At 41.9% G+C, this 22822-nt stretch overlaps 1 protein-coding gene across 2 annotated transcripts in view; it reads right to left on the bottom strand.

Moving 5' to 3' along the window:
• Nucleotides 1-4743: 4743 nt before the first annotated feature.
• The window catches only part of KERA (keratocan), a 46843-nt gene continuing 28764 nt past the window's right edge, over nucleotides 4744-22822 (bottom strand). For both annotated transcript variants that reach the window (XM_073620191.1, XM_073620189.1), the window contains exon 3: nucleotides 4744-7535. In XM_073620191.1, coding sequence (XP_073476292.1) covers nucleotides 7366-7535 — 170 coding nt within the window. In that variant the 3' untranslated portion in view covers nucleotides 4744-7365. The remainder of the gene's footprint in view (nucleotides 7536-22822) is intronic.

Genomic DNA, 22822 nt, shown 5'->3' with positions numbered 1-22822 from the left:
TCTTGACCTCATGGGGAGATGTACCTTTCCTTCCTGGGAAGTGTGAGTAAAAATCTCCCCAATCTGGCATAGAAAGCAATAAACCCTGACATACTTTCTAACCCTTCCCTACATAAAACAAAATAGGTAGACATCTAATTTTATGTTATTATTCTTGTAACTGGGAGAAGTGTAAATGGTGTTAGCAGTTGTGCTCTAGCCAAACCATCACAGGAGCTGAGATTAAGTGGCATGATAATTCATTAGCTATCTCTTGTATCAAGACTCTTATACCTAGTTTTCTTTTAGCCATGGTTTAAACAAGGTTGGTTTTTATAGAAAGTGTGGATCACAGAAGTGTTTTTGTCAGAATTGCCAGCTCTCAAGCACAGCAGTGGCTCAGTATTAAAACCACAAGCTCACTAGCTCAGCTATCTGATTCCAGATCTTGCTACAAAGAGATCCATAGGACTATAGTTTACACACAGTACTTTCAAGCTGTGTTTACATAGAAAGTCCCAGCTATGTCATCTTTGACATTTGGAGGTCTCTCTGGGAATTCCATCACCATATTGGATCAGAGAAAAGTTAACCCAACGCCTGCTTACCCTTCCTACAGTATCAGATCATTGTAATAGTCATCTATGTCTGCAGATTTTTTTTTTGTGCTGCAATGGTGTAGTTGGGCAGGGGTGTTGGCTGGATCAGGTCTCCCTTTACATGATCCAATCCCCACTTGAAAAAAAAAATGTATTTTTTTTCTAAATAGATTAAAACCCCTCAAAGGCTAAGTTCACTTTTTTTTCACTGTGTTTATGGCTGCTTCAAAACACTGCTCGATTACTTCTGCCTTTCTTCCTGGACAGACTTTAGGTCGTGACACAGGAAGGAGTTGACCAGCTGAGGGTAGATGATGCACGTTGTGTGCTAATGAGATCAGCTGGTCAACTCCTTCCTGTGTCATGATCTAAAGTCTGTCCAGGAAGTAAGGCAGAAGTAACCGAGCAGTGTTTTGAAACAGCCATAAAGACAATGAGGTAGGTGTGCGTATAATAAATGGAAAGCTGTTTTATTTTTTCGAAAGAAGTACATTAATTGTATTTTGGTGCATAGAGGAGCTGGAATTTAGAAGAAAAAAGAAAAGGTGAACTTAACCTTTCACATTAGGCCCATCAAGCACACCAAATGTTCATGCAGGAATTACAAATGTGTTATTTTATGAGTATCAAATGCTCGTGCAGGAAAGATGCATGTCATGTAAAGTTTTTGCAAAATGCTGACCTGTGTATGCAGCACTATAGAACCAGCTTCTGACTGTGAATTTGATGTGGTTTGGGATTTCCCCAACCCACATCAAATGTGTAGATGGGGGTGGCAAGGCATTTTCTTTTATTCAACCTGCTGCCTAATCTATGGGCTGCCTTAATCTTTATTTGTAGCTCCCAGTCCACTCATCCTGAAACATTAGGACTAACAAAACAAAAAACGGAAAAAATATTTACCTTAGACCCCTGCTTCTCGTTCCTTTACTTTGGTGATGATGTCACTGAACCTAATTGAGGGGTCCTGGGAAAGCTGAGCATTCCAAATCTTGCAAGAATGCTACAATATAGGACCTTATTGCTGTGAAATATGAGGTTCATTTTAAGAATTGTACCTTAGATTTCTAATAGTTTTACTGTGCTGGAAACAACAGTGCTGTCAGAGGTAAACAGTATGAGCTCAGCAGAGATTATATTCTCATTTTCACAAAGCATACCTAAAAAAAAAGTTGCTTTAGCAGTGAAATATTTCCAGGGTTTTGTTTCAGCTGTCATGTTATTATGGCCATTATCAAGTGTATAATTATCTTGAAGCATGTAGATTTAAAGGTGGGTTGGGGGGAGGCAGTTTTTAACTTCCCTCTACTTGTATTTAAATTATGATTATACCCACAACTTTTTCTATTCTTGACTTCATGGGGAGATGTACCTTTCCTTCCTGCGAAGTGTGAGTAAAAATCTCCCCAATCTGGCATAGAAAGCAATAAAACCTGATGTACTTTCTAACCCTTCCCTACATAAAATAAAATAGGTAGACACCTAATTTTATGTTATTATTCTTGTAACTGGGAGAAGTGTAAATGGTGTTAGCAGTTGTGTTCTAGCCAAACCATCACAGGGGCTGAGATGAAGTGGCATAATTCATTTGTAATCTTGAAAAAAAACCTAGCTATCTCCATTTGTATCAAGACTCTCTTATACCTAGTTTTCTTTTACCCATGGTTTAAACAAGGCTGGTTTTTATAGAAGGTGTGGATCACAGAAGTGTTTTTGCCAGAATTACCAGCTCTCAAGTACAGCAGTGGCTCAGTACTAAGCCCACAAGCTCACTAGCTCAGCTATCTGATTCCAGATCTTGCTGCAAAGAGATCCATAGGACCATAGTTTACAACCAGTAGTTTCAAGCTGTGTTTACATAGAAAGTCCCAGCTATGTCATCTTTGACATTTGGAGGTCGCTCTGGGAATTCCATCATCCATATTGGATCAGAGAAAAGTTAACCAACATCTGCTTACCCTCCCTACAGTATCAGATCATTGTAATAGTCATCTATGTATGCAGATTTTGTATTTTTTTGCTGCAATGGTGCAGTTGGGTGGGGGTATTGGCTGGATTAGGTCTCCCTTTACATGATCTAATCCCCACTTGAAAAAAAAATGTATTTTATAATAATAAATAAAAACCCTTAAAGGCTAAGTTCACCTTTGTTCACCTTTTTTTGTTCACTGTCTTTATGGCTGTTTCAAAACACTGCTCGATTAGTTCTGCCTTACTTCCTGGACAGACTTTAGGTCGTGACACAGGAAGGAGTTGACCAGCTGAGGGTAGATGATGCACGGTGTGTGCTAATGAGATCAGCTGCTCAACTCCTTCCTGTGTCATGATCTAAAGTCTGTCCAGGAAGTAAGGCAGAAGTAACCGAGCAGTGTTTTGAAACAGCCATAAAGACAATGAAGTAGGCATGCATAGAATAAATGGAAAGCTGTTTTATTTTTGCAAAAGAAGTACATTAATTGTATTTTGGTACATAGAGGAGCTGGAATTTAGAAGAAAAAAAAAGGTGAACTTAACCTTTAACATTAGGCCCATCAAGCACACCAAATGCTCATGCAGGAATTACATTCGTGTTATTTTATGAGTATCAAATGCTCGTGCAGGAATGATGCATTTCATGTAGAGCTTTTACAAATGCAGACCTATGTATGCAGCACTATAGAACTTCTGACTGTTCCAAACTGACTCATTCTTTCTAAGGCTCTGTTCACACCTAGGCGTTGCTATTTTAAAGGTGTTTTCAGGCATTTTTTCCAGTGTTTTTTCTGGTGTTTTTGCTGAGGTTTTGAAGCGTTTATTTACAGGCGTTCTCAAGGTTAAAAGGTCACCAATGTAAAAGAAGAAAAATGCCTGTAATCTGCCAAAAAAGAAGCTCCTGTACTTTTTTGTGCGACAGGCGCTTTGCTTCAGGTGACAGAACACCCAGATATGAACAGGGGAAATTGAAATGAATGGGATTTGTCTTGTTGGGCGTTTTTAGAGCTAAGGCTTACAGCAGAAAAACGCTCAAAAACGCCTAGGTGTGAACGGAGCCTTAGTGCTGCAGTGACAGTATATGCTAGCTAATCCTTTTCATCTGTATGTGCTACAATGTAATGACAAAATTGAAAATCTTCTCCTAAGCTGCAAGCTAAGTTTTGAATACTACACTGCATTATCCTGCTAGTCAGGTGCCCCAATTTATAACATTTTGGTGCCAATATCTGGGGTAGTGCAAGTAAGTAAACTCTGCATCATCTTTTTTTGCATCTTGTCTAATTAAATTAATAAAACAAAAATATAGACAACCAAATCTGATACAAAAATTTGAGCTCTAGCTGACCCCTTTAAAAATACATATAATAAGGTGGGATACATGTTAAATACTATTTGGAGCAAAATGAGTTGGGAAACATTTGTTTTAAGAAAGCCATTATTCTTTGATGCCATTAACACTTTACAAATATTCCAGTCAGATTCATCTGTTGATTCTTCCAGAGAAGCATGAGCTGAATGTTTTGTGATGGTGTCAAGAACGTTTCTTTGAAGCACAAATTGACCATAACATTTCTAATCGTAACATAATTGTTGTTTCTCATGTACATTTTATCAGCTTCCCTTCCCCCTTTTCGTGTATTTTTAAAGTGGCAGCAAACTGAGATAATACAAAATCTGCTGAAAGGCAGGGTTTATATAACAGAAGGGACCCTGGAGGTCTGTTCTGTCATAAATCTCCCTACTGCCTGTCAACGAGTAATGTGACCTGAGCCGCACATGCCGCACCAATGTCACTGGCGTTTGAATGCAATCAATTCAAGCGGCCAAAGATTCCAAACCCAGAAGGAAGACCGGGTGAAGATGGAAGCGCTGAGAAGCCTTGACAGCGCAGCACCGGGGGGCTCCATTTATAGGTACATCTGTCATTATGTACTAGTACGCAGTGCATACTAGTATATTATGACTTAAAACTGCAAGGGGCCCATGTTTGTTGTTAACAACCAGGACTTTACTACTGCTGTAACCTAAATGTGTCCATTGGGTTTTACCCACTTTACCCTCAGATATCATTGGTTGCCAAGGGTGATATGCATAAAATTGTTAGTACAGAACTAAATAGTCACTGAAATCATGCTAACCTAATTATAACTGCCAGTCATCCATATTGTAGCACAGTGCAGAAAACTACAAGTTTAGAGTAAATATACTGTATTCAGGGACAGGCTTTCATACAGTATGGTCCATTCACAAATTATTAAAAAAATGCAAATACTTAAGCATATAAGGCTTTTAAACATATAAAATGATAAGATATAATATTCCTAAATTATGTGAATTAGCCCATACGAGTCATCTGCTTTTTTTTTCCTTTTAAGGTGCTTAGGTAAATTTATCTATGAAGGCACTTTGATAACAAAACTATCCCTCACTGCTTTCTATGTGCCTTCTGCCCCCCACTAATAAAGGAGCAGGCAATGCCGGTAAGAAACATTAACAGATAATCTGACTAATTAGAAAACAGGCTAAAGGAGAACTTTTTTGGGGTTGTTATATGACCTTAATTCTTTATCCCCTATGGCCTATGTAGCACCTATTAAACCCTGTGCTGAAGAGGAAACCCTAATATGATGTTTGCTAGCATGATCCATTTCACCAGCAAAAAAAATCAAAAACAACAAAGGACAACCACTGAAAAGGGTTTCTGAGCTGCGCCTGCATCAGGATGTGATCAGTAAAAATCAGAACCCTTCCCCGCTCTTTGCTTCTGTGGTGCAGTGGACCCTATTAGCAGTGATTTTGCATTATGCACCTGCACTTGGCAGTTAAATCCTAAAAAGATCCTTTAAAAGGCATAGCCGATATAGGCAGAGCCCGGCTGGGCTCTCAAAAAGTCTTCTACACCTGTCCTTCAGGTGCTTCTAAAGCCAAAATGTTTTTTACCTTAATGCTTTCTCTGCATTAAGGTAAAAAACTGTGTTATAGCTTTCTACTTTCCCTCTTCCCTGTGTGAAGGGGAAGAGAGGAGAGTAGAGACTCAGTGCTGTGCATGGCCACATCTCTTCTCCCGTCTCTTGCTCTTTACACAGGGACTAGGGCAGTAGCAGTAGCAAGAGCCATTGGCTCCTTCTGTTAATCAAAAGCAGTGAGGAGGAAGCGGGGGTGGGGCTAAGCCTCTTGTGTGTATCTATGGAGCTCAGCTCGGGAAGAAGCATGCACTGTGTGTCCCCATAGCAAGCAGATTGGGGGCACACAAAGAAGGGGAGAAGCCAAGATCGCCAGTTGTGGACCCCAGAAGAAAATGTTCAGGGCCTCTCTGTGCAATACCATTGCACAGAGCAGGTGAGTATAACATGTTTATTATTTTAATTTTAAAAAATTACCTTTAGTAACACTTTAAAAGTAGCTATACTAAGGGTGGTATTTCTGTTGTTGCTCTTATGAGGACCATTGTGATAATGCACCAGACTCCCTAGCATTAGTAAGCTGCTTTTTTGCTAATTGGAGATTTCTCATCTCTAATCTATTACCAAATGGTCATAAAGTGTTATGGTAAAAATGAGAATATTGGATTCATTTTTTCTAGATTTTAGTTTTTTGAAGTTTTATGTTTCACTTGTGGCCATCTATACCAAAATTATCCACAATGAAACAGAATGAGCATAGACACATTAACTTTGTTAAACTATTATTTTAACTATTGTGGTGCATTGTACTCATGTAGGCCATGGTGTGTAGTCAATGTAGCGTAAGTAGGGTTAGGATTAAAGAAGAAAGTTTCATTTTAGATACAAATAAAAAGGTTTCCCCTAAAGAAATTAACTTTTTTTTTTATCTAGTTTAAGTATAAAAATATGAATAAATGACTTGTGGGGTTGGATGGACAGCTAGTTAACAAGTCCCACGTTAAAAGGAAAGTGCTGTATAGTAAATGTGTTAATTTTTCCTCCAGTTTTGTAAATTTAAAACAACCTGCCCTACTCATCGGGTGTAGATTTAGCCATAGACAACGTAGGCTTTTGTCTAAGATGTGAGAGCTGCCATGGAAGTACACAGCCACCCGCACTTCATATTGCTGACTCTGAAACAAAAAATTTCAGAAGGCTGCCCTGCCTGCAATCCAAGTGGGTCCTCATTGCTGTTGTTCTTGTTGTTCTTTTTTTTTTGTTGGAATAGTATACTGTGCACTTACAGTTTACCCACCCTGGGTATATACACCTAGGACTGAAATGCTAGCAGGCTGGTGTGACAGTATTGCCTATGCTTATTGTTGCCAGTTCTAGGTATACTAAGACAGAGTGTGAAAACTTTTTCATTCGCCCTCTGTTCCTATATCATTGTATTATAATAATGGCTTTGGTTAGTGTGAAATTAAGCCTAGCCAGTGGAATGAGATGGCGGGGAAGGTGGCACAAGGCAATTAGCATAGGTTGCCTGAAAGGATAAATCCAGGCCTGCCTCTTGTTATAATGTCACTGTGTTGGAGAAACATTATATTTGCAGGTGCTATGGGTATAGTTTTGTAAATTTGCTGGATGATTTACCCCCACCCCCAACCAACCCAACTAACTTAAATTATGTTAGAGGAGCTTTAGCACTTCTATAATTAAATGAATCATCTTGCAAAATAGTGAGACTCTTGTGTGATCTGCATGGAGTCCTGATTTGATGTTATCTTAAAAAAGAAAAACAAAACAAAACATACAAGACATCCTATTTTTAAAAGTCACAAATAATAACCTAAGGAAAAAGTCACTTTAAGGTTTAAGTTGACCTAACTTTTTGAACACATTTAGCTTAATGTAGCTTCCAACACTTAAATCACTATAGTTTGCAAAAGTCTGAAACAAATAATAAGGTCAAGTGGGATTGGTGGTTGAATTTCATTTCCATCCAGTCGCAAATAACGAAGACGAGGTCCGTGAGGATAGTGAGGGTCAAATTCTTCTCTTATTTCATTGGGACAGCTAATAGTTCCATTAATGTCTGCAAAATATAAATGTGTACATATAAGTTGATACAAATGATTTGATGTTTCATAAGATATCCAAGAAGTTATGACATTTATGATGTTTATTGGTACACTTTTTGGCTTTCTGCACTTTCTGCTTTCTTCATTGTTAGGAAACAAATTAAACAATTTGAATAATCTGAAAGCATAAGAAAATGGAACAAAAGGGCACTACAGGTTTGGATTCGCTGCTACCATGGGTTCACGTCAAAATCTGTGTGTTTGTGGACAATACAGGCTTTGCCTGTAGTAACGCACTGGCTGGCCTTTAAACTTAAAGTGATTGTAAACGTTCACCTTGTAAAACAACCCATTCAGTTGAAAATAGAAATGAAAGGCAAAAAATGTTTGTATAGATATAAAAATCATTATAAATACCTTTCTTCCCTTTTTTCTAAGTGATCACATTCCCTCTGTTCTCAGCTGCATAAGAGCCGGGGGAGGAGAAGCAGCAGCACACTGAGATTACCAGTGAATGGTTGTGCAGTGGGGGCTTGTCAGGACAAGTCTGATCATTGGAGGAGAGTATACTGAGTTCCCAGAATAGCTAGAGAACTGACCACTGTGTGCTCTCCTACTTAGTTTGGTTAGTTTTTAATAGAAAAGAAAGGGGACTAGCAGGATCACCAGGGATTTCACACAAGGGAAGCACTACAACAGAATACTTTCCCATACAAGTACATGGTACAGCAGACACATATCAGGAATATGAAGTGTTGGGGTAACAAACGCTTTAAGTCAGTTGGCTGTTGATGTCCTGAGGCTCTTTACAGCTTGTCTCTGTCCATACGCACTACAGTGGTAGCAGGTAGGGATGGGCCGAACAAACCCCTGTTCAGTTCGGACCAGAACTTCCGAACACCGTGAACGTTCGGACCCGAATAACGAACCCCATTAAAGTCAATGGGATCCGAATATCAAATATCAAAAGTGCCCATTTTGATCTTTTAAATGCAAGTAATTAGGCATACAATAGTTATAGGGATCTGGGTCCTGCCCTGGGGGACATGGATCAATAAAAAAAAAGTTTGTGAAAAACTTCATTTTTAAATGAGAAGTGATTTTTTTATTTTTAAAGTGAAAGCCTAAAAATGAAAAATTCCTTCCAATATAAGGGTCCCCTTAGTCTAACTGTAAAGTGGCAGATCTGTACCATGTCTAGAATCTGCTGTAACAATAATTTAATTTATAAAGCCAAAAAAATGACATTTTTCCTGCAAGAAGCTTTTATTTTGCTTAGCAACAGCTGGGGAGCCAGTTTGCATGATGAGGCCACAATGTAGTGCACTGGGAACAAGATTAGAGATTTTTTGGATACATTCTGGTGTCACTTTGACTTTGGATAGAAGTAACGGGTGCGTTAAAAATGGTCTTTGGGTGTTGGTGGCGCCTTCCCGCCGTAACCCTATAGAGATAATCTTGATGAAAGCAATAATTTGCCTTGCTGTAAAAAATTGCAATGATATGCACCTGTCAAACAGGTACAGAAAAATTGGTCTTTGGGTGTCGGTGGCACCTTCCCACAGTAACCCTATAGAGGTACTCTTGATGAAAGCAAGAATTTGCCTTGCTGTAAAAAATTGCAACGATATGCACCTGTCAGACAAGTGCACAAAAATTGGTCTTTGGGTGTCGGTGGTGCCTGTGGGGAGTGGGCCAGGAGATAACAGCTGCAGAATGTGATGGAATAGGGTGGCTGCTCTCTACTTTTTGATGCCAACCTCCTTGGGGTTGTGCCGACTCACCTTCAGTTTCCTCCTCTGCTCTATCTGGCACCCAAGTTGCATCAGTGACCTCATCATCATCATCTCTATCTCCTCCATCTTCATCATTACCACTGGAGACAACTTGGCAATATGCTGCGGCTTGGGGAACATGAATGTCAATTTGTCTACCAGTGTTCCTCCCTCTCTCTAGGCTCATGTTCCTGTCATCCTCAACCTCAGAACCAGAATCTGAATCCAGTAATGGCTGGGCATCATCAAGGAGCAAGTGGCTGACTCTGTGGTCAAATAACTCAGCTGACTCCTCAATGGCTGATGTTAGGGCTATGGCAGGAATAGATGTGGACAAGGAGGCAGGTTTATCCACTCTGGCAACTGCAGGGGACTGCACACTTGTCTCTGCTTGTGTGACAGAGGATGAGGAAGGTTTAGTAAGCCAGTCCACTGCCTCCTCTGCATGCTGTGGCTGGATAGCATGGGCAAACTCACTAAACAGAGGAAATGATGCCCTGCCTGAGGACTGACCACCACGTCCACCTTTGCCTGTGGACAAATTTGTTGCTGGCCCCCTTACAGTGCCAAGGGAGCATCTGCCTCTCCTTGCTGTTCTCCCAGACATTATTGGGAGGGAGGGGGCGGTGCTTATAAGCAAATGTAAAGGAGAATTTGAAATCTATACGTAGATGCACTTTAATCAATGTAAAGAGGTGTTTGGTGCCCTTTAATTTGAGTACTCACACTACACAGACACACTCCGCGGATACAATATAACACACTGCAATATAACGCGCCAAACGTACAGTGATGCAAAGAACCATATGTCGTTAAACTGGCAGTAACACACACAGAAGTAAATGGCGTTAAACTGGCAGTAACGCACACAATTATATGGTGTTAAACTAGCAGTAACGCACACAGAAGTAAATGGCGTTAAACTGGCAGTAACGCACAAAACTATATGGCGTTAAACTTGTAGTAACGCACACAGAACTATATGGCATTAAACTGTCAGAAACGCATGCAAAACGATATGGCGTTAAACTGACAGTAACGCACGCAAAACGAAATGGCGTTAAACTGGCAGTAACGCACGCAAAACGATATGATGTTAAACTGGCAGTAATGCACGCAAAACTATATGGTGTTAAACTGGCAGTAACGCACGCAATACGATATGGAGTTAAACTGGCAGTAACCCACGCAAAACTATATGGCGTTAAACTGGCAGTAACGCACACAAAACTGTATGGTGTTAAACTGGCAGTATGGTACGCAATACGATATGGTGTTAAACTGGCAGTAACGCAATCAAATAAATGGTGTTCAACCATCACTACACTGACGCTATCTGAACTGTCCCTACTCTAGCTATATACTAATGTCAAGATTACTGACACGGTCTCACTACACTACAGTGAAACTATCTGAGCTGTCCCTACTCTAGCTGCACACTATGAAAAGCTGAATGATGGTCCTCCTCACTACACTCACACTATCCCTAGACTGACACTAAACTAATATTCTACACTGATAATTGAAGCAAAATAGCACAGTATAGCACACTAACTAATAGCACTGAACAGAACCCTGTTCTATCTCTCTCCACACCAAAATCACACTGAAAATGGCTGCCATTGAAAGAATACTTTTATACTTTGGGGCGGGAATGAGCCATGATTGGATAAAGTCATGATGACAATGTCCAATCATGACTCTGACAGTGCTCTGTGCCCTGATTGGCTGAAGCTTTCAATGCTTCAGCCAATCGGGGCTTGCAATGCACTGTTCATTGCCACAATGCATTGTGGTCGGTTCGGGGGGGCGAACAAATGGTTGAATGACCTGTTTTTTTGGCTGTTTGCCGAACGTCCGAACAATGAAAGTTTGGCCTGAATTTATGCTCAGGCTGAACTGTTCGCCCATCCCTAGTAGCAGACTGCATTTGTTTTTTCACAGGACATGTTTTCTAATTTTTTGCTGACTGCAATTGTTTTTTTTTGCATGCCCTGATGACGTGTTTATGCTAAATATGTTGGGCAGAGCAAAGGAAGGACAATGCAGTGAGAGTAGACTGGCTCTGATGTCTGTGTAGCACTAACAGATAAACAGCCTGGCTCAATGTGTAGCTTTGTGAGTGTTATATCTCATAGCGAGATCCTTAAAGTGAGAGTGCCTTTTTTTACATGTAAGTGCATTTTACTCTGTTAAATAATACTAGTTATATGATGAACACTATTTTGTCTTTCATTGATTTATAAACATGTTTGGACACTGTTTTTTGGCATCTATATGCATTTTTGAACACAACATGTTTGAACGCCAATTATTCTTTATATACATGGGTGGACCACGTTTATTATCATTATATTTGATGATTGTTTATTAGGATAAAGATTTTTATATTTAGAAGGAAAAAAGGGGGTTGGAGCTTTGAATGAGGCGCGTGCATGACAGTTGGCGAATAGATGGGCAAATGAACATTAGAAATATGTATACACAAATGGTCTCAGAGAAACAGATTGAATTAAAATTTCAACAGTGTATATATATTGATACATACATATAGTAAATAAGTACATCAATGATTAAAACATGGCACAATGTGGAAAAAGATTTTTGGACTATGAGCTGATTCTAGATAGATTTAAACAATATAAAGTCAGTGCATGATTAGGCAATATTTTAAATGTAAATAATTCAGACACATGATTGTGGTAAGAAACTTGCATCCTGGGGCTTAACGTGTTTCGTGGACTATGGTCCACTTCCTCAGAAGAAGATGCAGCACATAAAAATCAGCTCTACGAGCAACAAGTGTTATTGTGGACATAGGGCTGTCTGGGGACATCTGCCCCAGGAGCTGTGGTAGTAATATCTGCGGCCCGTGTATGGGGACTTTGAAGAGGTGCAGACAGCCTTGGTGTGGTCAAAAGTGGCATGAGTATCAATCTCAATTGTAGTTCTCATTATGCATAGCGTAGGCATTATCAAGTGCTAAAAACATGTATATCCCGGAGGTGTAGGAAAAGGAAGCATAAGGGGAGATTTTATATCATGCTTGTTTTATATGTAGTGCAGCATTTCTTTCTTCACAGGCGGTGGTCTCAGCGGGGAGCATTGATAGCTTCAAGAAACTATTAGATAATCACCTGAATGACCGCAACATACAGGGATATGTAATGTAATACTGACACATAATCACACACATAGGTTGGACTTGATGGACTTGCGTCTTTTTTCAACCTCACCTACTATGTAACTATTAGGCAATGATTCTGATACACAAATTTTCACTTTTATGCTTGTGGCTTAATATTTGTCAGGGTTGGGCTCAGCCCTTCCTTCTCTGAGCTGGCCGCTCAGCTGTCAGCTAATTGCCAGCTCCTATCTCTCCACAGTGACTTACCTGTTGATGATATCCTGCTCGTCAGTCCTCCCTACTTAAGCCGTCCAGCCTAGATGATCTCTGTCTTCGCCATGATCAATATCACAGAGACTATCTCCTGCGTTCCTGTTAAAGACTTGCTTGGCTGACATTCCTTCTGGCTCCAGATCCTGCTTGCTGATCCACTACGCTGTTCCCTGGCTTCCTGACTTTCTGGCTTGTCTGACTATCCGTTCCGGTTACCAAACTTTGGGGGCTATGTTTGGACTACATTTGTTCTATTTACTTTAAGTATTAAACAAGTGTGATTTAACTGTACTTCTGTCTCGGTCTGATTCATAGTTTCCAAGTATATTGGTGTGTGCACAAATGTTTTTGTATTATCAATTGTTTTTCTCCGGCCTTTTTTTTAAAAAAAAACAGACCTTCCATGAAATTGGAAGGTCTGTCCTATTGAAAGACCCCCAAGGTCAAATTGCCTGCAAAAAAAAAAAAAAAAAAAAGTAAGTACCTTGGTCCCGACTTTTTACACTTTTTTTTTTTTTTTTTACAAATAACTTGGTTATTTTATTGACAGGAGTATACAATTACAAATTATTGACATTAATATCACAATCATAAGAGTGGTATAAAGATCGTAAAAGTAACATATGTAAACAGCCTGTATATTACTTCGTGCATCACACAGAGACCATATTTAAAACCAGATACATGAATAGCCAAACTATTTAGTGTATTACAGATGGAGAATACCCGTTAGACTTAGTATTCCGTGTTCAGATAAGCATTCGGTTGTATAATCACATGTGGCTGCATTTGCCAACCAGGGGTCCCAAATTTTCCCATATTTGGCTGGGCAGACCCTATGGGCATAGATTTCCTTTTTGTAGGGTAAGATGCTGTTAATAGCGGAGATCCTATCCTGTATTGTCGGTGGAGTAGCCCTCAGCCATTTTCTTCCTATAAGTAACCTAGCTGTGAACAGGAACTCATATAAGAACAGAATATGACATTTGTCTGAGTCAAGATCTGGGAACACTCCCAGTAAGCATTGTTTAGGGCATAGCGTCAGAGGGGACCCCATCTCATCATGTATGAACTTTACTATATGGGACCCGTAGCCTTGTATTCTACAAGTGTCCAGTGCATCCTCCCATTCATCATCCTCCAGCTCCCCCACATCGACAGCCCAACGGTCTTTCAATCTATAAGCAAGTTTTGGCGCTGTGGGACGAAGAAGAGCATTATAGAATACTGAGATAAGTTTTAAGGAATCTTGTCCTGTTATTATGCTAAAGATATACAATTGATCTAGGTTAGGAGGATCAACGTGAAATTAAGTCTGGAGAGCATTGCGGAGCTGGAGGTCACGGAAGTGCATGGAGTTATGAAGATTAAATTCTTCCTTTAGCTGTTGAAATGATTTCATGGTAGTACCGCAATAAACATTTGACAAATATACCACACCTTGTGCAACCAATAAGTTATGGTCTGGTATGGGTAATAATTCCTTTAGGCCTGGGTTATTCCATAGTGGTGTATGTGAATGCGTGAGTGGCGTTTTCAGTTCAGGTGGACCTTTTACACTTCTAATGAAGTGGGTGACAATAATAAGAATGCAAGCCTGCAGTAGGCTGGAGTACATTTGGGTTTTGTAGAGCCCAGCTCTCTCAGGAGGCAGTGGTGAGGCACGGTAAAATCACCCACACCTCCAAAAATCTCCAAAATGAGTAGCCTAAGTCCTTTTTTTCTTTTGTTTAACAACAGCTTTGGGTTAAATCGACTTTGCAGATTATTTGAATTTGGGGAGTGGGGAGCATTCAATAGAATGGACCATTTTCAAGGAATGTTCACTTTATATGGTGACAATAGTAGAATATGCTTGGTCAATAAGTAATTAGCACAACAGCTTATAGTTTAATTTGGAAGAGCATGTGACAGGGTGATTTACCGGCGGGAGAATATGGGAGATATGGTAGAATGTTGTTTCCCCATAACACAAAGAGCCAAAACAAGGACCTTTCTTCATATTAGTATCATTAGCTGTTTTTTTTTTAATGAAAGCTAGCGACGAAAATATAAATAGGCTTTCCAAAGGATAATTATTATGTTAAAGCGTATATGATATTTTAGTGGATGGTTTACAACTACTTCAACAAATTATGCTTGAGATCTTTGAATTGCAGTGCTAGTGTACATTTATGTGTTTTGCATGCCCGCGGGGGGGGGACCAATGGTAAGCAATTTTTCACGGGCGATGGCTGGTGTTGGCGCTTCAATCATCATGGCATAATGGTTGGTATGGTGTCAGGGTGATTGAAGTGCATTATTTCTATTGTTACATTCTAATATATAATGAAGTGGTTCAACTCACCATACTGCATAATCAGTGGGAGCCCTGGGCGTGTCACTTGCCACATCTCCTGCCACCAGATGCAGCGTCTTACTTGCCACCGTCACCTGCCACTAGATGTGGATTGTCACTTGCCATGTCGCCTGCCACCAGAGGTGGATTGTCACTTGCCACGTCTCCTGCCTCCATTTGCAGATTGTCACTTGCCACATCTCTTGCCACCATTTGCAGATTGTCACTTTAGTGAGAGCAGGAGAGCGGTGATGCAGGGTTGGCAGTGAGAAATGATGTCATCTCGCTGCTCCCCGTCGCACCTCCGACATTGAAGCAAGGGGGTCTGGCTGCAAAGTGGAGCTCAACAAAGACCGTGCTGTGAGGGTGGAAGAGCACCGATTTGTGGCGGACAGTGAGAGATTATGTCATCTATCTGCTGCTCGCCACACCTCGCTCCCAAATTGAAGAGGCCCGGCTGTGAAGAGCTTGCTTCTTTCCTCTCCTCCACCTCTCTCATGCAGCCAGCCCGCCTGCCACAGCAGCCGCAACCCGCTGGTTAGGCAGGGACCCTGCAGAAAGAGACTCGGGGCTATGGGCCCCAGATTCTGGGCTATAGCCCCAATAGCCACCCCCTAGCAACGCCCCTGAGCAGAGGGATTGTGCAGCTGCGGACCCGCAGGAGGGTTCTGTGTTCGGCCCTCCTGGTCATATAATGGCTGTGTCCAATCAAAGTCATCAAGTAATGTTTACAGAGAGCCACTGCCAGACAATCGGCTTTCCTTCTCTGCACACGGAGTCTGTCAGTGAGGAGAAGGAGAGCGGATCTGTGCTGCAAGCTGGGGAGAAATGTGTATGAGCTGTTTTTGCAGCTTTTTACACACTGATCACACAGCTAGTGTCCCCAAAACAATGTCCCTACACAGCATCCTGTCACAGTGTCCCACACCATAAAAAACACCTGTCCGTGATCATCTGCCACATCTGTCCATGATTATCTGCGCAAATCTGTCCGTGATCATCTACACACATCCATCCATGATCATCTGTGCACATCTGCCACATCTGTCCATGAACATCTGCCACATCTGTCCCAGTGAACATCTGTCACATATGTCCCAAAATACATCTGCCACATCTGCCCCAGTAAACATATGCGCACATCTGTCCATGATCATCTGTGCACATCTGTCCATGATCATCTGCCACATCTGTCCCAGTGCACATCTGCACACATCTGTCCACAATCATCTGCCACATCTGTTCCAGTGCACATCTGCACACATCTGTCTGTGATCATCTGCCACATCTGTTCCAGTGCAAATCTGCACATATCTGTAAATGATCTTCTGCCACATCTGTCCCAGTGATCAGCATTTGTCACACATTTGACACATCTGTCACATCTGTCCCAGTAATCTGTCAACATGGCTAAAAAATTATTTAGCAGCGATAAGGCTTTCCATATACTCCAGAGTACATCGGACAAGAGTAGCAGGGAACGCTCTCTGTCAAACTCCGAGAGCGAGTATGAGCTAGTAGAAAGCAGTGGCTCTGAAATGGAAATTGAGGAGGACAGAATCCTAACAAAGAGGCTCAGGAGCTTTCAAAAATGTGATAGGTACTCACAAAATGAAATGTGTAATGTATGCCTTTAGAATGCCTGACAGTGCTACTTGAATGTTGGGCCTCTGTATGTGGCCAGGCTGTGGAAAAGTCTCACACATGTGGTATCGCCATACTCAGAAGGAGTAGCAGAATGTATTTTGGGTTATAATTTTTGCTACGCATATGCTGTGTGTTAGAAATATCTTATAAATTGACAACTTTGCGTAAAAAAAATAAATTTTCATTTCCTTTCCACATTTTCCAAAAACTTGTGGAATAAAATGACACGTTCAAAAAACTCATTATGCCTCATAGAATATACATTGGGGTGTTTGCTTTCCAAAATGGGGTCATTTTGTGGGTGTTTCCATTGTCCTGGTGCTCCAGGGCCTTCAAAAATGTGATAGGTACTCAAGAAACTAAATGTGTAATTTAAGCTCCTAGAACATCTGACGGTGCTCCCTGCATGTTGGGCCTCTGCATGTGGCCAGGCTGTGGAAAAGTCTCACACATGTGGTATGGCCATACTCAGGAGTTGTGGGGTGTAATTGCAAGTTTACCTATGCCATGTGTGAGAAATAACTTGTAATAATATGACAATTTTGAGGAGAAAAAAGACAAAAAAATTCTTAATTTTCCAAACAATTGTGGGCAAAAAATTGCAACTTCAAAAAACTCACTATGCTTCTTGGTAATTATATTGGATTGTTATCTTTAAAAAAAAATTGTGAATCAGTACTGCTTGGACCTTGAAGAAGGGGACATACCCCGAAAGCTTGTCCTGAAAAATTGTATGTTAGTGCAAATAAAAAAAGTATCACGGACAGTATTCAATTTTCTCTGTCACAACTGCATTAATACTGGTGACCCCACAATAGGGATAAAACTTTTTCGCAGAAGAGAGTTTAATAAGACTCGTGGCCACTCATTACAATTAGAAGAAAAGAGGTTTAACCTTAAACTACGTAGAGGGTTCTTTACTGTAAGAGCGGCAAGGATGTGGAATTCCCTTCCACAGGCGGTGGTCTCCAAGCGGGGAGCATTGATAGCTCAAGAAACTATTAGATAATCACCTGAATGACCGCAACATACAGGGATATGTAATGTAATACTGACACATAATCATACACATAGGTTGGACTTGATGGACTTGTGTCTTTTTTCAACCTCACCTACTATGTAACTATGTAACTATGTAATATGGCTACAATCACATCCAGTAATACATAGCATAGCTTGTAGACACTATAACTTTCACACAAACCCATTATCATACACTTATAAGGATTTTTTTTACCAAAGACATGTAGAAGAATACATTCTGGCCTAAATTTATGACAACATTTGATTTTATTGGATTTCTTTTAAAACAGAAAGTAGAAAATATTGTTTTTTTTTCAAAATGTTCATACTTTTTTCGCTTATATCGCAAAAAATTGAAAACCCATGGAGAATAAAAACCACCAAAAGAAAGCTCTATTTGTGCGTACAAAATGATAAAAATTTAATTTGGGTACACTGTAGCATGACTGAGTAATTATCATTCAAAATGTGAGAGCACGGAAAGCTGAAAATTGGTCTGGGAAGGAAGGGGGTGAAAGTGCCCAGTACTGAGGTAGTTAAAGTGGATGTAAACCCATTCTCATCATTTCTAAATTACTTCCATAGTGCTAATCTATAAGGATATACATGCCTCCTGCATGTATCCTTACCTGTCAAATATCTGCTTTTTAGCTGTTTGGAGCCCTGCAATACTCTGGATTCTGTGGGCACATATGTTGTCCAGGGCTCGGTGGGTGGTGTCATGATGTCAGTAGACTCCCCGCCCACCTCTACACACCCTTGGCCAGGCATCGATATTTCTTACACTGAACTTCTGCTGGTATCGTGGATTATGCCCCATGTTCACTAAAATCCAGTCAAAACCCAGAAAAGTCACCACATGACTTCAGCATGCCCAATCATGCTGAGGTGTGGAGCAGCCAATCCTGGGAGAGCTGGAGAAGAATGGAGGGGGCATATGAAGTACACAGAATGCCTCTCTCACACTGGTGCATGAGATAAAGAAATCACCTGTCACTCACAGCAAGGGGGAAGAAACTGATACCTATTTCTCTGTGTGTCTGTTTTTATCTTACTGAAGAAAAATAAGAGGATTGCTCAGATCTGGATTAACTCTTCGTGGCAAGACTGGGCACAGATGAAATCATATCCTCTGCTGTAAAAGATATGAGTCTTAATTAAAAAAAAAAAAAAAAAAAACATTTTAGCGCTATATGCCTGCAACAACTGATTAATAGTAAGTCCTTCAATTCAAAACAACTTAAAATAATTGTAAATGATCACTTTGTAAAAACAACCCTTTCAGTTTAAAATAGAAATGAAAGGCAAAACATGTTTGTATAGATAAAAAAATACATTAAAAATACATTTTTTTTCCTTTTTTATAAGTGATCACATTTCCTCTATTTTCAGCTGCATAAGAGCTGGGGGGAGGAGAAGCAGCAGCACACTGAGCTTCCCAGTGAATGGTTGTGCAGCGGGGGCATGTCAGGCCAAGTCTGATCATTGGAGGAGAGCACACTGAGTTCCCAGCATAGCTAGAGAACTGATCACGGTGTCTTCTCCTGCTTAGTGGTCCATTTTTGAAAGGGAAGAAGAGGGACTGGCAAGAACACCGGGGATTTCACATAAAGGGGTAACAAACTGCTTTTTCTATTCATTTTAGCTTGTTGAGATTAGAGCACATCAAGCAGTTGTTGAAGTTTAAGAATTGCATTTTTTTTGCATCTCCTCACTGCATCTATTGAGAACAAAATGTAAAAACAATGTGCACCCAAAACATTGCACACTTTCACCCCTTGTGCAAACAGAGGATCTCCCAATCTTATACCACCCATGTGCAGCTCTCTGGGTTTGAGAGAGGGAGAAAAATCCCCCTTAAAGCCTGTTCTGTTTTCTCCTCATCCTCACTTCCAACATCCCAATCCTTCTTTTCATTATTCTTGTCTGTCACCAGAGATGGGAAAAGGCATGGCCTTCTGGGCAAAACAATGGTATCTAGGTACCTGCCACTGTGGTGTAGAATAAGGGGGTGATTCCATGAGCTGGAACGAAGGCAGTAGAGGAGGCCTCTCCTCATGCCATGATCATATTGGAGCAGAAAGTGGTGAAGGAGGAAGGCAAGGAGGAGTTGAGTGGGGAGTAGGTGGAGTAGGTGGAGAAGGGGGAGGTGGAGGAAGAGGTCACATTAGCAAGACTCATCTCAGCAAGACCATCTTCTTCCCCCATGTGGAAGCACCCCTATCTTTCCTTTCAGGCTTGTCTTTTTTGGATGGTGCTTTTTTGAAGGAGATTGGGAAGCCTATGGCAGCAGTAATATACTTTTAATTTTCATGCTTCCTGCCCTTTCTCCTAGCAGTAGAATTTTCCCCTTCTATTTGCATGCCCTTTCCTCTGCATTGTGGAAGTATGAGCAGCCTATGACCACCAATTTTCCCCTGCAGTTTTGTCTCCAGGGCCCTGACTATATTTAAATAAATAAATACGAATACACCAGGCTGATAAATTCCTGGGAGGAGAAAGATTATGCTGGCAAAGCAGAGGAATTGCAGATGTGCCTGGCCTCTGCTGTGTGCAACAAACAAACAGAAAATAGTGGATTGAAATCTGCCATCTTGGTGCAATCCAGGCTAGGAAATTTCCACTAGTTTCTATATGGGAAGGGTTGCAGTTTAAAGTACTTGGACAAAGTGGGGCTCAGACTGCCAGACTAATGCCGTGTACACACGAGCGGACTTTTCGATCAGGCTGGTCCGACGGACCAAGTCTGACGGACAATCCAACCATGTGTGGGCTTCATCGGACTTCCAACGGACCTTTTCGGTCAAAAATCCGATGGACTTTAGATTTGAAAAATGTTTCGAATCTTCCCGCCGGAAACCTCGCCGGACCCAGTTACTATCAGGAAGCCCGTTCGTCTGTATGCTGGTCCCATGGACCAAATACGACGAGGCAGCTACAGCACCTGCCTGCGAGAATGTTTCGATAGGATCGCGCTGGTTCTTGGCGACAGGGTACTATACAGCTCATGCTCGCTGCAATAGGAAAAACACATTTTCCTATTGTGGCGAGCGTGAGAGGGAGGTGACAATGTCCCTTAGGTGTGGTATGGACTTATGTCGTCACAGTCCCATCATGCCCCGGGACTGTGACGTCATAAGGGGCGGGGTCACCGGGTGACATCACTCGGTGACCACGCCCCATGCCTATACAAGTCATTGCACACCGCTCACGCAGCATTACAGTGGGAGAGAGTGTTGTGTCAACATCAGAAGAAGAGAAGAGGGAACAAGACGACGGAGAAGACCATGCCACTGCTAGTAAAAGAAGAACCGGAGAGTGGGAGCAGAACCGGACACCGGGAGAAGAGGCTGGAGAGCGGGAGAAGAATCGGAGAGTGGGAGAAGAACCGGAGAGAGCGGAGAAGTTGGAAGAGACCCCTGAAGTTGGAAGAGACCCCCGAAGTCGGAACAAGACCCCCGGAGCTGCCTAATAAATTACTTTAAAAACCTGTGTAGTGTGTTTTTTTATTGACACTTTTTCCCCCAGGTGAATGGTTAGGGGTACGATGTACCCCATACTCATTCACATAGGGTGGGGGGCCGGGATCTGGGGGCTCCCAGATTCCGAAAAGCCCCCCTCCCACAGACCCCGACAACCAACGGCCAGGGTTGTCTAGAAGAGGCCCTTGTCCTCATCAACATGCCCCAGGGCGCCTCCCTCCCCCAAAGCACCCACGCTCCATCTTGAAGGCATGCGGCCTGGTGCGGTTCAGGAGGGGGGCACTCGCTCGTCCTCACCCCCTTTCCTGACCGGCCGGGCTGTGTGCTCGGATAAGGGTCTGGTATGGATTTTGGGGGTGTAGGGGGTTCCCCTTAAAATCCATACCAGACCTAAGGGCCTGGTATGCTCTGCTACGGGGCTCACAAGGTGTCAATCTGGTCGATAAAAGTGGTGAGATTGACTTCCTTTTCTAGTCCCGTCGTACCTCATCACGTTCAAAATGAACAGACTTTAGTCCGTGTGTGGGCAAGTCCGTAACTCCGTCGAAAGACCGGCGGGCTTAGTCTGTCGGAAAGTCCGGTCGTGTGTAGGCAAGTCCATTCGTTCGGAAAGTCCATCGTAAGTCCGTCAAGAAGACCATCGGACCTAGTCTGCCTGAAAGTCCGGTCGTGTGTACAGGGCATTAGAGTAGGTAAAGTTTAGCCTTGTTTTTCAGCTTCAGATGGCAGCTGATGCTTGCTTTATTTGGAGCTGCACTGTCCAGCCACTATATTATATTTGTAGCTGTTATCTCTCAAATAATAAACTATAAAAATCATCAAATAAAATAAGATAAAGCCTTGCTTCTCCCTCTTATACTGATTCAATTTAAGTAAGTTTACATCAGAGGTGGGGGACTCGAGTCACATGACTTGACTCGAGTCAGACTCGAGTCACCTGTTTGAGGACTTGCGACTTGCTTGACAAAATTAAATAAATGACTCGACTTGACTTGTCACTAATGACTTGCGATTTGACTTTGACTTGGGCTATTTGACTTGCAATGACTTGGCACCATCCCCCTGAAAATATTACCCACACACTCCGCCCACCACCGCCTCTGAGCCAAATGCCATTGGAGCTGTACTGTAACCCGCCCTCCTCCTGCAGCCCGCCACATGTGACGAGACTCGAGAGGATACAGAAGACGAGTATAAACCGATAAAGTAACTGTGGCTGACTTCTCATCACCATTCAGGTGTCCAGATGTTGGCATTGTTTCAAGTTCAAACTTTGAGCTTAGTTATTTTCCCCCTCAGCAAGGACTACTTTTCAGGCTTGTTGGCCATTTAATTGCTGAGTGTTCTGCTCCTTGTCTGCTGTTTGGGCATTCAAAGTGTTTCTTTAATATGCCAAGAAAAAAGCACTAAGCAGTTTTGTTAACCACTTGACGACCGCCTCACGCTGATGTACGTCGGCAAGGTGGCACGGACAGGCAAAATCACATGTACGTGATTTGCCTTCCGCGGGTGGGGGGTCCGATTGGACCCCCCCCGGTGCCCGAGGCGGTCGTCTTTTGTTCCCCGGCGATCGGAGGTGAGGGGGAGGCCATCCGTTCGTGGCCCCCCCCTCGCGATCGCCGCTGGCCAATGGGAA

This window comes from Aquarana catesbeiana, linkage group LG03 (genome assembly GCF_042186555.1).
Source record: "Aquarana catesbeiana isolate 2022-GZ linkage group LG03, ASM4218655v1, whole genome shotgun sequence".
Classification (NCBI taxonomy): Eukaryota; Metazoa; Chordata; class Amphibia; order Anura; family Ranidae; genus Aquarana; species Aquarana catesbeiana.
Note: the sequence above shows the minus strand (reverse complement) of the source record. Positions and strands in the feature narration are given on the sequence as shown.